Raw genomic sequence first — 12,761 nt, 5'->3', positions numbered from 1 at the left:
AGGAAACTGTGGAAAGTGTTATTGCTAATTGGAATTTATGTGTTATAGAAAGAAATGAAAAAAGAATAATGAGGAGTCAGGAAACTTTGTTTTAAATGCCTTTCTGCAATAAAATTCTAACATGACCTTGAGCAACGTAATTAATCTGTCACTCTAAATTAAAGAGTTTGTGCTCAACTATATTGAGATCCATGGTGAAGAAAGCAAGCCAATATGGATATAGTTTAGTGCATGAGGAGGGAAACAATGAGTAGATAATTTTAAGAGGAACAAAGAGGGAAGGTCACATAGGTTCTTGGAAGCCATAATGATCTTTTGGTTTTATCTGATTTTTTGGTGTGTGGGAGAGAGAGAGAGAGAGAGAGAGAGAGAGAGAGAGAGAGAGAGAGAGAGAGTGAGTTAGTTACTGGAATGAAAAAAAAATGAAAACCATAGATCTGATTTAAGGAAGTGATTCATATAAACTAATTATATTTGGGGGGAAAAATCACTCTGGTTGCTTTGTGGAATTTGGGTCCTAAAGGCGAGAGAGATTCAGGGACACTGAGTAGGAAGTTACTAAAGTAATCCAAGTGGTCAACAGTGGTGGTTTGAACTAATATGTTAACAGAAAAGATGGAGATTATAGAATCTACAGATAGTTTGGATAAAGGGGATGAGTGAGAAATAGAGGAAATAATTTTGATGCAATCAAGCATACAAAAGGTAGCTCTGTTGACCACTGTAGAGTATGCTGGAAAAGGCAAGATGAGAGGATGGATACATAGTGGATCGCTCAGAGAGAAATAGAGCATTTTATTTGGATCATAAAAAGTTTTAAATTGCTTCTTTGGCATAATGATGGTTAGGAAAGGCAAGCATTTGAATATTAGCTTTGAAAAGACAGTGAAAAATTGGGAATGGAAATGTCATTGTGAGAGTGTTTACCTATAATTTGCCTGTAAACCTATTTGACTAGGTAACTACTTAGAAAGTACAGATAGAAGAAAGAAATAAAGACTCATTATGGTAGAATGGTAAATTCACTAAGGCAGTATCCATGGCAATGTCTAGGAAAATATGCTTTGTGAGTTCACTTGTAGTGTACTGGTGCATAAGTTTATTTAAAAAATAGTTTGAAGTATAATAGAGAAAATGAATAGAATGATAGTTATAGTTTCAAATTTGCACTGTATAATTGAAGCAAAATTATATAATGGCTGTATATTTCAAATTACTGCCCTATTAGGTTTTGTTAAGAAAATGTCTGATGTATTACTAAGTATAAACTTTAATGTTTTGCAGCAAAAAGGAGGAAATAGCTGCAGAAATATAAACATTTCTATAAACACTGAGGGTACACTGAAGTTAATGTGAAGAGCCTCTGTTGTCAGGGTGTTTTATGCTAATACCATAGATTATCAATTATACAACGTTTTCTAATTGCATATGTATTTTAGTTTCCTTACTGTCTTTAAACAGCCTCACTATTCGACTTTTCTCTTCTTAAATTGTGTTCTTTAAGGAATGGAGACATTTGTGGTTAATGCAATGAAAATTAGTCTTAAAACTGCATAAATTTAAATTAATTCCTAGGGAGAATTGTTGTTGTTTTTTTAAGACCTGTGTGTTGAGGATGAAAGTTTGTGGGCACCATTGAACCAAGATATCTGTGAGACCAGCCTTGGGTTGTCACTATTAAGGAATGATAAATGATTGTCCTTTCCTTGTCAGTGAAGACAAATGATAGGGAATTATCAAATCAGATTCGCATAGGTCAGAGATATTGCCCAATATCAAGCTTTACTGATAATTTCAAGGACACAATAATCTATGGAAAAATCTAAAGGAGAAAGACATTCAGGGTATTCAGTACAGCTTCCCAGTTCCCCACAGTATGCATCTCTAGCCCACTTCTAAAGAATGGATCCCAAGTAAGAAGGACAGTCACTTGTTTAAAAAATGTTTTATTTAGAGTCTGAAGCATCCCCATTATGTACTCACATAGCTTACGAGACATTTTCAAGAGAGCATGCCTCATTAATCATAGGTTCTAGATTTAATAACCAAAGGCAACCCTAAAGCATGGACAGCCCACTAAAGAATTTTAAAGGTAAGTACTACCTTTCTATCAAATAACATTGGTTTGTCATAGGGTTTTTTTTTTTGTTTGTTTTTCTGCAGAATGCTTACAATATAGGTCATGTTCACATCCCTAATTTTAACCTCTCTCTAGTAATGTGAAGGAAATATGTTGTAGGTGAACTACTGAACTCCCTAGTCAATCATCTGTTCTAAGTCAATATTTCCACACTATATACTTCTAAGATGTATTTCCAATTTTTGTCTTATAGTTTGTGTTATATTTTTTACTAAGATTAAATTTAGTAACACCCTGACAATAAATTGGATTTGACTCATACCATTTTAATAGGATTTTTCTCTGCAAAGCTTTTTAAGATGATGATATGCCTACAGAGTTATTTGAATATTCTGTCAGTGCAATTATTCTTATTCCTCCAGTGGGTTCAGTCAGTTGAACATTTTATATATATTAATATAAGTATTTATTGAATGTGTAATTTTATAAGGCCAAATTTACTTCCTTTTCTGTACAGCTTTCAGAAGTCTTTTATCAAGTAGTGACTTCAATTTAAATCATAACATATTTTCTCACTCTGAAGAGTTATTTACAAAAGTCTGGTTTTAATTTAATTCTATAAATTAATTTGCAAACCATTTGTTCATCGTATAGCTTTGTCAGAGAGATTAATGTAGTAATTTCCTGTTGTGCCATACATTCTAACTGACTGAGATGGTGACCAAACACTATTCAGTGAATTTTGGATTATATTTGGTTTGTAGATATAATAATATCCCAGTTAATATAGGGAAGGGTTTAGGACACTGGCTTCCAGGTGTAATGACAAGATTTCACATCTCTATCTAATAAAACCCAAAATTTAAACCATAGTGAAGACTTTTTAAAATGTTTTTGTAATATTCTGGACTTTAAAAACAATGATAAAAGTCACACTTTTTTGTGGTGTCCTACTATTACTAAAGTTTAATATAGTGTTCATACTATTAAATTGCCTTTGTTTGGCTCACTAAGCTATACAGTTACTGGCCTTTGAAGCCACCAGAAAATAATGATGCCTGATAGTCTTTCCTTATACTGAATAAGCCTTTTTCTACCACTGTTGACAGCTCTGTTAAAGTTTTTACTGATTTTAATTGATTTAAGTAGGGCTTTGTTTTCTCTCTAGATAAATGTCCAGGCATTAGAGAACAGCTTTTTCTAAGGTCCCTATATATGTTATTAAGGCTTTTTCATCACGCCAACAACATTCTAGGAATGTTATTTCACTCCTATTCACAACCCACCGAGCTCTTAATATACCCACAGAACATTTGAAACAGTGGGGCCAGTGTTTATCAAGTCAGCACATCCATTGTTGCGATGGTAAAATGAGAAGTTCAGTGCTTCTTCTGTGGGGGCAACAAGTCCTGAGGCTTCTCCCTCCACCTGCCATTGGTCATCATTAGATCTCAAAGGGATAACTAAGAGTATAGTTCTGTTGCCGAGTCACTCACTTGGAAACTGCATCGTTGCATCCCTCCCTGGTATACTAACCTTTTCCTTTTATTATATCTCTCATTTCTATTTATTACTTTTTTTTCCACCCAAGGTTGACTATTAGCTTAGCAGGCATGTTATCTACCTACAGAAATGGTAATAAAAGAAGCTTTACTCACACTTCTCAGCCATTCTCCACCCCCATCTCTGGGCAGATTAGGGATTTGACAGGTAAAGGATCGAGGACAAGCCTGTTGCTTGGTAATGGAATTGCATTTATAGGTAGCTGTAGTAGGCCATGAGGGTTGATGTTACGACTCAACTCAAAATATCTTTATACATAATATGCTGGAAAATTTAATTACAACAAAATTAGGCCTTAAGCATTCACTACATATATAAAAAATTTTAATGCATCTGGCATTACTGGATAAGGAATAATGGGGAAAATGTTTCATACATAGAAAAATGGGGTGTTTCATAATTGCATCTCCCACTCCTCTATTCCTAGCTCTACATTCTAAAAACAATTCGGTGATGTCTCACTTTTCCTCCTCTGAATTTCAAATTTAGAACATGTTCATTTAAATGATTAAGCCAACCCATAGAGCCTTTTAGTCACCCATTTTTAATACCAAGTCTTTCCATTGCCTGTTGAATAGAGTACTACAGTGTGTAAGTTTGGCTGTGGGAGCGCACTGACCACTAGGGGCAGCTCCTGCATTGAGTGTCTGACCCCTGTTGGTTCCCGCACATCATAGCTACTGGCTGGTCAGCCAGTCATCTGGTTGCTTAGGCTTTTTTTTTTAACGATACATGAATATTGGCTGATAGTAACAGTTGGGCATTATGGAATACTTTCGCAATTAAAAGCCCTTAAAACAAAATTTAAACAAGCAAATAATAAAAAAAAGTAAACAAATAAAACCACACCTAACTTTTAAAGAAAAATTGATTAGGAATGAATTTGCTTTGATTTTACAAATTTTACTTTAAAATGTTGTATTAGTCTGGGTTCTCCCAAGAATCAGAGAATAAGGTATATCTTATATATATACTAGAGGCCTGGTGCACGAAATTCGTGCACTTGGGGGGACAGTCCTTCAGCTCTGCCTGAGCCCTCTCGTAATCTGGAGTCCTCTGGGGATGTCCAACTGGTGGCTCAGTCGGACATCATTAGCACTGCCATGGAGGTGGGAGAGGCTCATGCCACCGTCACTGTGCTCACCATCCATGAGCCCAGCTTCTGGCTGAGTGGTGTCCCCCCATGGAATTGCACTGACCACCACAGGTAGCTCCTGCATTGAGTGGGATTGGGCCGAAACTGGCTCTCTGACATCCCCTGACAGGTCCCGGATTGCGAGAGGGCATAGGCCAGGCCAAGGGACCCCACCAGTGCACAGTTGGGGAGGGACTTAGGAGGTTGGCCAGCTGGGGAGGGACCATGGGAGGTTTCCAGGTTATGTTCAGCCATCTCACTCAGTCCCAATTGGCCAGACCCCAGCAGCAAGCTAACCTACTGGTCAGAGCATCTGCCCCCTGTTGGTCAGTGAATGTCATAGTGAATGATTGAGCACCCTTAGCATATCATTAGCATATCACACTTTGATTGGTTGAACGGACAACTGGACACTTAGCATATTAGGCTTTTAATATATATTTCTTGTAAGAAATTGGTTTATGTGCTATGGAATACAGGAAGTCCCAAAACCTGCAGTCGGTGGACTGGAGACATAGAAGAGCCAAAATATAGTTCCATGCTGAGTCTGAAGGTTTGATAAGCAGGAGAGCTGAACGTTCAAGTTCCAGTCTGAGGCTGAGTCTACAGGCAGGAGAAGATGTATGTTGCAGAACAAGCACACCCAGACAGGGAGAGCGTCTCTCTTAACTCAGCCTTTGATTGTATTCAGGCTTCCAGTGGATTGGATGATACATGCCCACACTGGGGAGAACAATCTGCTTTATGTGGCTCACCAATGCAAATATTAATCTCACCCTCACAGACCCATCCAGAATAATGTTTAACTGAGTGTATGAGGATCGCATGATGCAAATTGACACAAAATTAACCATCACAAGTCTGCTCCTTGACAATTTCATACCATACATGCTTCCCTGATCTTCAAATAAAGACAATAACAAGATGTGTAATTTCACATAACATGATACAACTATCGTGCATACTGAAACACATAGATCCCTCCCCCAAAAGAGGTAAAGTCATGTGTACTCTTCCCCTTGATATCCTGTAACTTCAATATAATTATGTAATATGAACAATTCTTAAATACTGTAATATAAAGTAAATTCATCTTACGTTGCATGATAAAAGGATAGGAGAGGAAAAAAATAATTGTTTAACTTATGCAGACATACAAATATATTCCTAACAGATAAAGAGGACATATTTATGACAATTTACAGTTCTCATTTCCTATAACTAGTCATGAGATCATAGCTGGAATTTGTAACTACTTTCTTCCACTACCAAATATTTGCCTTTACCAAGCACCTCATCAGGTTCAAAGACAATATATAGCAGACATCAGCTAGTTAAGACACAAGTTTCAGAATATTGTTAGGTTTGCAAACACGTTAAGATTATTTTCCAATGTAAACATGTTTTATCTATTTTAAACACCCAATGAACAGCCTTATACACTAAGAAGTTTATTTCTAAGATGCGTATGGATCAGAAGAAGAAATACAATTTATGAAAAAAATCTTCATAATTTCATTAAATTATTAATGGCCAGTGGAAAAGTCATGCATGTTTTATATCACTTGAAATTTCATATATACACAAAATGTCAATTTAAAAAAGTAAATGAGAACACTGTGTTTGAAAGAGTACCCTCCCAAAATCCCATAGAAAATAATATATGAGATTAAAATTCTCTCTCTGATTGGTCTCTCTGATGACAAAACCTGTGTATCTACAATGTTATACTGAAAGGAGGTAAAATAACTTCAAAATCCAATATTTTTCCCCAAACTTATCTCCATAATAAGTTGAGAAATTCCTTATATTCCTTCTTTTGAGTTTAATAATTTTAAATGTAATCAAGTATATATTAATATTTTATACTCAAGATCTAAGTTAATAACCTTATTTTTGTAAATGTACTAGAGGTTTAAGTGGTGGTAACATTCTATTAAAATATTCTGGAAACACTGTTTTGAAAAAGATATATTCATTTTTGTTATATTTTAAATTTGGTCCATTATGATGTAGAATTACAATTGTTTAAAATTTTTGAGAATGATAAAACTAAAATGCTTAGTTTTCCCACGGTGAAAATTAAGATAACCATTGCAATCATTGTTCCAGTGCTGTTATGTGGAGATAAATTGATTTGTGCCAACATTATTTTTCTGTAATAACAATGCATATATTTATAGAACTCTTTTTTTTCCTACTTATCTGAAGCTTCACACTGACCAAGATAAAGGAGATGGAAATTTAAAATACATATTAACAGGAGATGGGGCTGGCAGTATATTCATTATAGATGAAAATACAGGAGATATTCATGCTGCAAAGAAATTAGACAGAGAAGAAAAATCCCTGTACATTCTTCGTGCCAAGGCTATAGACAGAAAGACTGGACGGCAGGTGGAACCTGAATCTGAATTTATCATTAAAATCCATGATATAAATGACAATGAACCAAAATTCACAAAAGACTTATACACTGCAAGTGTTCCTGAAATGTCTGGAGTAGGTAGGTATATGCTAATCCATGTAAACTAACTTGTTTGTTTGTTTGATAAGATAATTATTATGAACATTCAGTCATGATACGTGGCCTCTTTCAAGATAAGAAATATAGCCCTAGCTGGTTTGGCTCAGTGGATAGAGCATCGGCCTGTGGACATAAGGGTCCTGGGTTCTCCAGGGTTCAATTCTGGACAAGGACACATGATCTGGCTTTGGGCTCAATCCCCATTAGGGGGTGTGCAGGAAGCAGCATCACTGATGTTTCTAACTCTCTCTCCCTCTCCCTTTTCTCTGAAATCAATAAAAGTGTATTTAAAAAAAGATAAGAATTATAACTGAAAATTACTACTTAATGTTAGCTATCTCACTTTTAAATATTTTCAACAGTTTATATCTTAATGTTTCCTGCTATGCTGTAACTGATATCTAAAATGATCACTATTGAGAATAATTATTTTATTGCATTTCAACTAACATTTTCACTTCTACTTAACTGTCATTCAAATGGCAGTCAAGTTGAGTATTTTTGTGTGAAATGAAAGGAATACAAATAGTATTAGCAGTTTGGGCAGTTTTGTTCAAATTATTTTGCATAATAACTAATGTTCTTGCATTTGACAAATTTCTTTTGATCATCTCATTTGATCACTGAAACAACTTAATGTTGTAGGCATGGGAAATAGAACTTCAAACCCCCATTCTGTTAATTAAGGACCCAGGATTCAGAAAGATTAAGCAACTGAATTAAGATCAAATAACCTGGTAGCATAACAACAACATTTCAAGTCTTTTTATGTTATTTAGTTACTATTGTGCAAACTGGAAATACCTGCTTCATTTTTAAGGCTGCCCATAGTTTTAAATGCCATCAATTAGGAAATAATTTTTATCTGCATGTCTGACTACATTTAGCTCTACTTTTGTGAAAGGTTTAGATTTGTTAGTGAGATAAGAGCTGACTCTTAAATCATATATTTCTAAAAAAAAACAAACCTATAAAACTCAGTGAAGTAAGCTTCCATAATATCTGAACTATGCAATTGATTTTCACAATTGATGCTATTTAGTTGAATACTATTTTAAAATCAGCTTTAAGTCTATAAGTTTGACATTATTATAATTAATACATGTCTGAAATAAATTCTTTATGGGGAAAAATAAATTTATATCCACCTTTACTGAGTGATTGATGTTAAATGTTTTGTGCCATGTAGTCAGAAGAACTAAGAGTTTGTATAAAAGTTATAATTTCCTCTAACATCAAAGGAAATCTCATCTGTGTGAGAAAACTGCAGTTCTACTGCCTTTTCAGGCATTCATTTCAGTAAAATGAAAGAGACTTATCAAATTAAACAGGACTCCTATGCAATCATAAAGCCTAGGATGAAATGTAGCTGTTGTGTTCTCTTTAATACTTTTAAATATCTATTATCCTGGTACAGTTCCATGAAAAGTCCTGGACTGGTCCACAGGGGTCAACCAGTGGGCCAGTGCAAACCTACATACATCATGATCTCTGTGTGGGCTTACATTTGAGATGAAGATATATCTAAAAATTGTATGCATACAAGTTCTTTGTTTGATCTTCTCCCACCCACCCACCCCAATAGGGCAGTGAAGGCCTGGGGTGGAGGGGTGGGGGCAGACTAGAAGAGGTCAATGGGGTAAAAAAGGGGGCATGTAATACTTTCAACAATAAAGATTTTTTTAATGGAAAAAAAAGATATATCTAAAATTTATACCCTCCATCTCAACTTCCTATTCATGAGCATTCTAAAGCAGTTTGATTTTCCAGTTAACACCCTTTAATTTTTAAAATCTATATATTTTTTATTGATTTCAGAGAGGAAGGGAGAGGGAGAGATAGAAACATCAATGATGAGAAAGAATCATTGATTGTCTGCTTCCTGCATGCCCCCAATGGGGGATCGAGCCTGCTACCCAGGCCTTTGCCCTGACTAGACTGTGACCTCCTGGTTCATAGGTCAATGCTCAACCACTGAGCCATGCTAGCCAGGCGACACCTTTTAATTTTTCTAAAACGTAATTGTTTTTCTTGTATATATGTTATTTGGCAGATATTTTGAGACTTAATTGTACACAAACTTTCATTTTCCTTCTCCAAAAACATGACATACCCATAGGAGTAAAAAGTATAATTGAGATGACAGACATACTTGAATATAGTACATTTTGATAATAATTGATTCAAATTTGTATAACTTCAGAATTTCAAAAGATTATTTAATTTTAGAAAACAATATTTATTAGAGACTGTTTTTTAAATTGACACTATAACACCTTCACCCAACCATCACCCCCTCGCCCCTGGCCTCCACCACACTGTTGTCTGTGTCTATGGACAAGGTATATATGTCCTTTGGCTAACCTGATATTTAAACTGAATAGTACGTGCTTTCTCATATATTGTTTTGCATATTCAATGGAATATTATTATCTGTACATGAGTAGTCAAAAGTAGGTTCATAGTTATAATACAAATAGATAATAGAATAATTAATAGATAAAAATACAAGAATATACTGTTTCAAGTACTCACAACTGTAAGCCTACTTTTGCCAACCGCTGCATACCTAATTCAAATATTTTCCTTCTCATATGAAATACAAATACAGTCTAGATAGATCCTATGAGAATTTATTACAGGACTGGAGTAAGCATGTCTGTACAGGTTTTTTTTTTTTTTTTTCTTTTTTAAAAGTCCTTCTCTTGTTCAATAGCCATAATAAAATATAGAATATATAAGTTTATGAATGGAAGAAGGCTTACAGCTTTTCTTATTTAAAAATATCTTACTTTGAGGCAATCTATATTTCATTTACTTTAGACAGATTAAAGGCAGTACACTTTTTTATTATTGCAGATATTAAAAATCAGAGGGAAGGTGGGGAAAGTGGGAGAGCAAATGGGAAGAGATCAACCAAAGAACTTATATGCATATATGCATAACCCATGGACACAGACCAATAGGGTGGTGAGGGCCTGGGGAGGGGTTGTAGGGGGCTGGAAGAGGTCAATGGGGGAGGGGAAAGGACATATATAATATTTTCAACAATGAAGATTTTTTAAAAATTAAGCAGAAAATATCAGAATTTGGACCACTGCCAGTTGCATTTCCTCCATCTTTAAATTTACAAAAAAAAAAAAAACCAACAAAACAAAATACAACCTGAAAAACAGAGCAGGCAACAGTATGGCTCTTGTTGCAGCTTTTGGTACTAATAAATACATATAAGAACTACTGGTAAGTCTTGGTCCCATTTATAGAGGATAATAATTATCCTTTATTGCTAATATTGACATCACTGCATTAATTACTTCCTCCTTGGCCCACCCATAGACTTTGCATGTGTATCTAACTTTAAATATATACAATATTTACATGCAGAAGATAAAATACTCGGTATAATCGTTTATTTTAATTCATAAGGATGAGCCCCAAAGAGTTAAACTGACTTGCTCCAAAATACACAGAGATGGTTTTTTACTGTACTGTTTTTTTTTTGTTAAGATTGATAAATACAGTAATAGCTGGATAGATATAGTGCTTTACTATTTTTTCTCTACTGTAAAATAGTTATGCTTAGAGAAAACCTAGTTTGAAAAACTAATTTTATGATATTCTTGGTAACTACTCAAAAGCATCACTTTTCATCTTATTATTTAATTCAAATGCCCCCCATCAATAAATTTAGATAAAAATAAGAATAATGGAAGGAGGAGACTGTATTTTACAATAAAATTTTCTAGAATTTTTTGCTGATTAAAAAAATAAATATAAATTCATGATAATTTTGAAGATGTGATTTTTCTCTGCTTTTTCCTGTACAAATAACCATTTATAGAGGGAAACTAAAGGGTGATACTTACAAAGTCTGTCAGACTATGTGTAAGTCATATACTGGCAGATAATCCCATGCATAATCAAATAATAAAGCTGCCTCTATAATTGAAGTAGTACACACTGATTTAATTCTAATATTAATTTTATTATATTAGTAATTTTATTTAAATTAAAGAGTTAAAAGACTACTCCTATTAACTTTGGGGGTAAATAACATCTAATAAAAATGAATTTTTTTTTAGAATTTTCCTTCTTTTCATTATTTTTCTCTAATACTCTATATACTGTTCTCTCGCTGTTTATTTTTGTCTTAATATATCTGTCTCTTCTTTTTCTCTCTCACTGACTCTTCTCCTTTGCTTTTGCCCTCTGCCCATGTTTCTCTCAAAATCATGTCATAGTTCTTTTTAATTCTCAGAGTCATGTGCACATCCCCCTTTTTAGTGAAAATCTAATATTTCCAATTAACTCTTGGAAGCTGATACACATTAGCGTCTTCAACAATAAAGATATTTTTAAAGTTACAAAAATAAAAAGGAATGAAAGAGAAAAGTAAAGTTTTTTGGAGGTAGTATCATTTAAGGAAATGTCTTACAACTAACCATGGTCTAACTCACTACATTATCAGCAGTCGTTTTTCAGAAGGATAGTTTCTAATTGAGATGTATTTAAGTGTCTGTGTTTGGGTGGGCATTTGTGTAGGAACATCTGTAATACAAGTGACTGCAACCGATGCGGATGATGCCAACTACGGAAATAGTGCCAAAGTGGTCTACAGCATATTGCAAGGACAGCCATATTTCTCAGTGGACCCAGAATCAGGTAACGACAGTTAACATTTGGTCCCTTTCTCATTACATAATGCATCTGGATACACAGTTAATTTGTATATATTTTTTTGGTATTTTAAAAGCTATCCATTTAATATCTATTTCTATGTATTCCTTACATTTATACATGGGAATAAAATCAAATTTCCTGTAATTTAAATAGATTATTTGAATCAACTCTGGACTATTTATTGAGTTTATATTTATGGCTCTAAATACAAAATGTCAGCACTTTCTGTGTTCTACTCAAACTTAAAGAATGTGACAACCACCAACATTGAACTTATTTGTCTGATGGTTTTTGGAGTAAAATTTTTTGTGTTCACCAAAAGAATGAATTGATTTAGAAAAACTCATTTCCTAAGCAGTAGCCAATAGAAGAATTCTTTCTGTTCTGTCAATAATGTTAAAGTGGCTATAGATTGAAATATGTATTTAGGTACACTAACATTTTCTCTGTTTGTTATGATTCACTTCCGTAAAATGGACCTCAAATAGCTCCATTTTAAAAATCAGTGATTAAATGATAAAATATTTCTTTACTTTTCCAAAAGGTATAATAAAAACTGCATTACCAGACATGAGCAGAGAAAACAGAGAGAAGTACCAAGTGGTTATACAAGCCAAAGACATGGGCGGCCAGATGGGAGGCCTTTCTGGAACCACCACAGTGCACATCACTCTGACGGATGTCAACAACAACCCACCTCGATTTCCCCAGAGTAAGAAAGGTCTCATGTTGGAAGGCTTCTCCAACACACTACGAAGAGAGGCTAACACTTGTAA

General features: G+C 34.4%; 1 protein-coding gene across 1 annotated transcript in view; it reads left to right on the top strand.

The window, feature by feature from the left end:
• The window catches only part of CDH9 (cadherin 9), a 93,610-nt gene that overhangs the window by 59,876 nt on the left and 20,973 nt on the right, over nt 1–12,761 (top strand). Inside the window, exons 3-5 of the mRNA XM_036309358.1 lie at nt 6,990–7,284; nt 11,848–11,967; nt 12,530–12,697. Coding sequence (XP_036165251.1) covers nt 6,990–7,284; nt 11,848–11,967; nt 12,530–12,697 — 583 coding nt within the window. The remainder of the gene's footprint in view (nt 1–6,989; nt 7,285–11,847; nt 11,968–12,529; nt 12,698–12,761) is intronic.

The sequence above is a fragment of the Myotis myotis genome, unplaced genomic scaffold (assembly GCF_014108235.1).
Source record: "Myotis myotis isolate mMyoMyo1 unplaced genomic scaffold, mMyoMyo1.p scaffold_m19_p_5, whole genome shotgun sequence".
In the NCBI taxonomy this organism is placed as follows: Eukaryota; Metazoa; Chordata; class Mammalia; order Chiroptera; family Vespertilionidae; genus Myotis; species Myotis myotis.
Note: the sequence above shows the minus strand (reverse complement) of the source record. Positions and strands in the feature narration are given on the sequence as shown.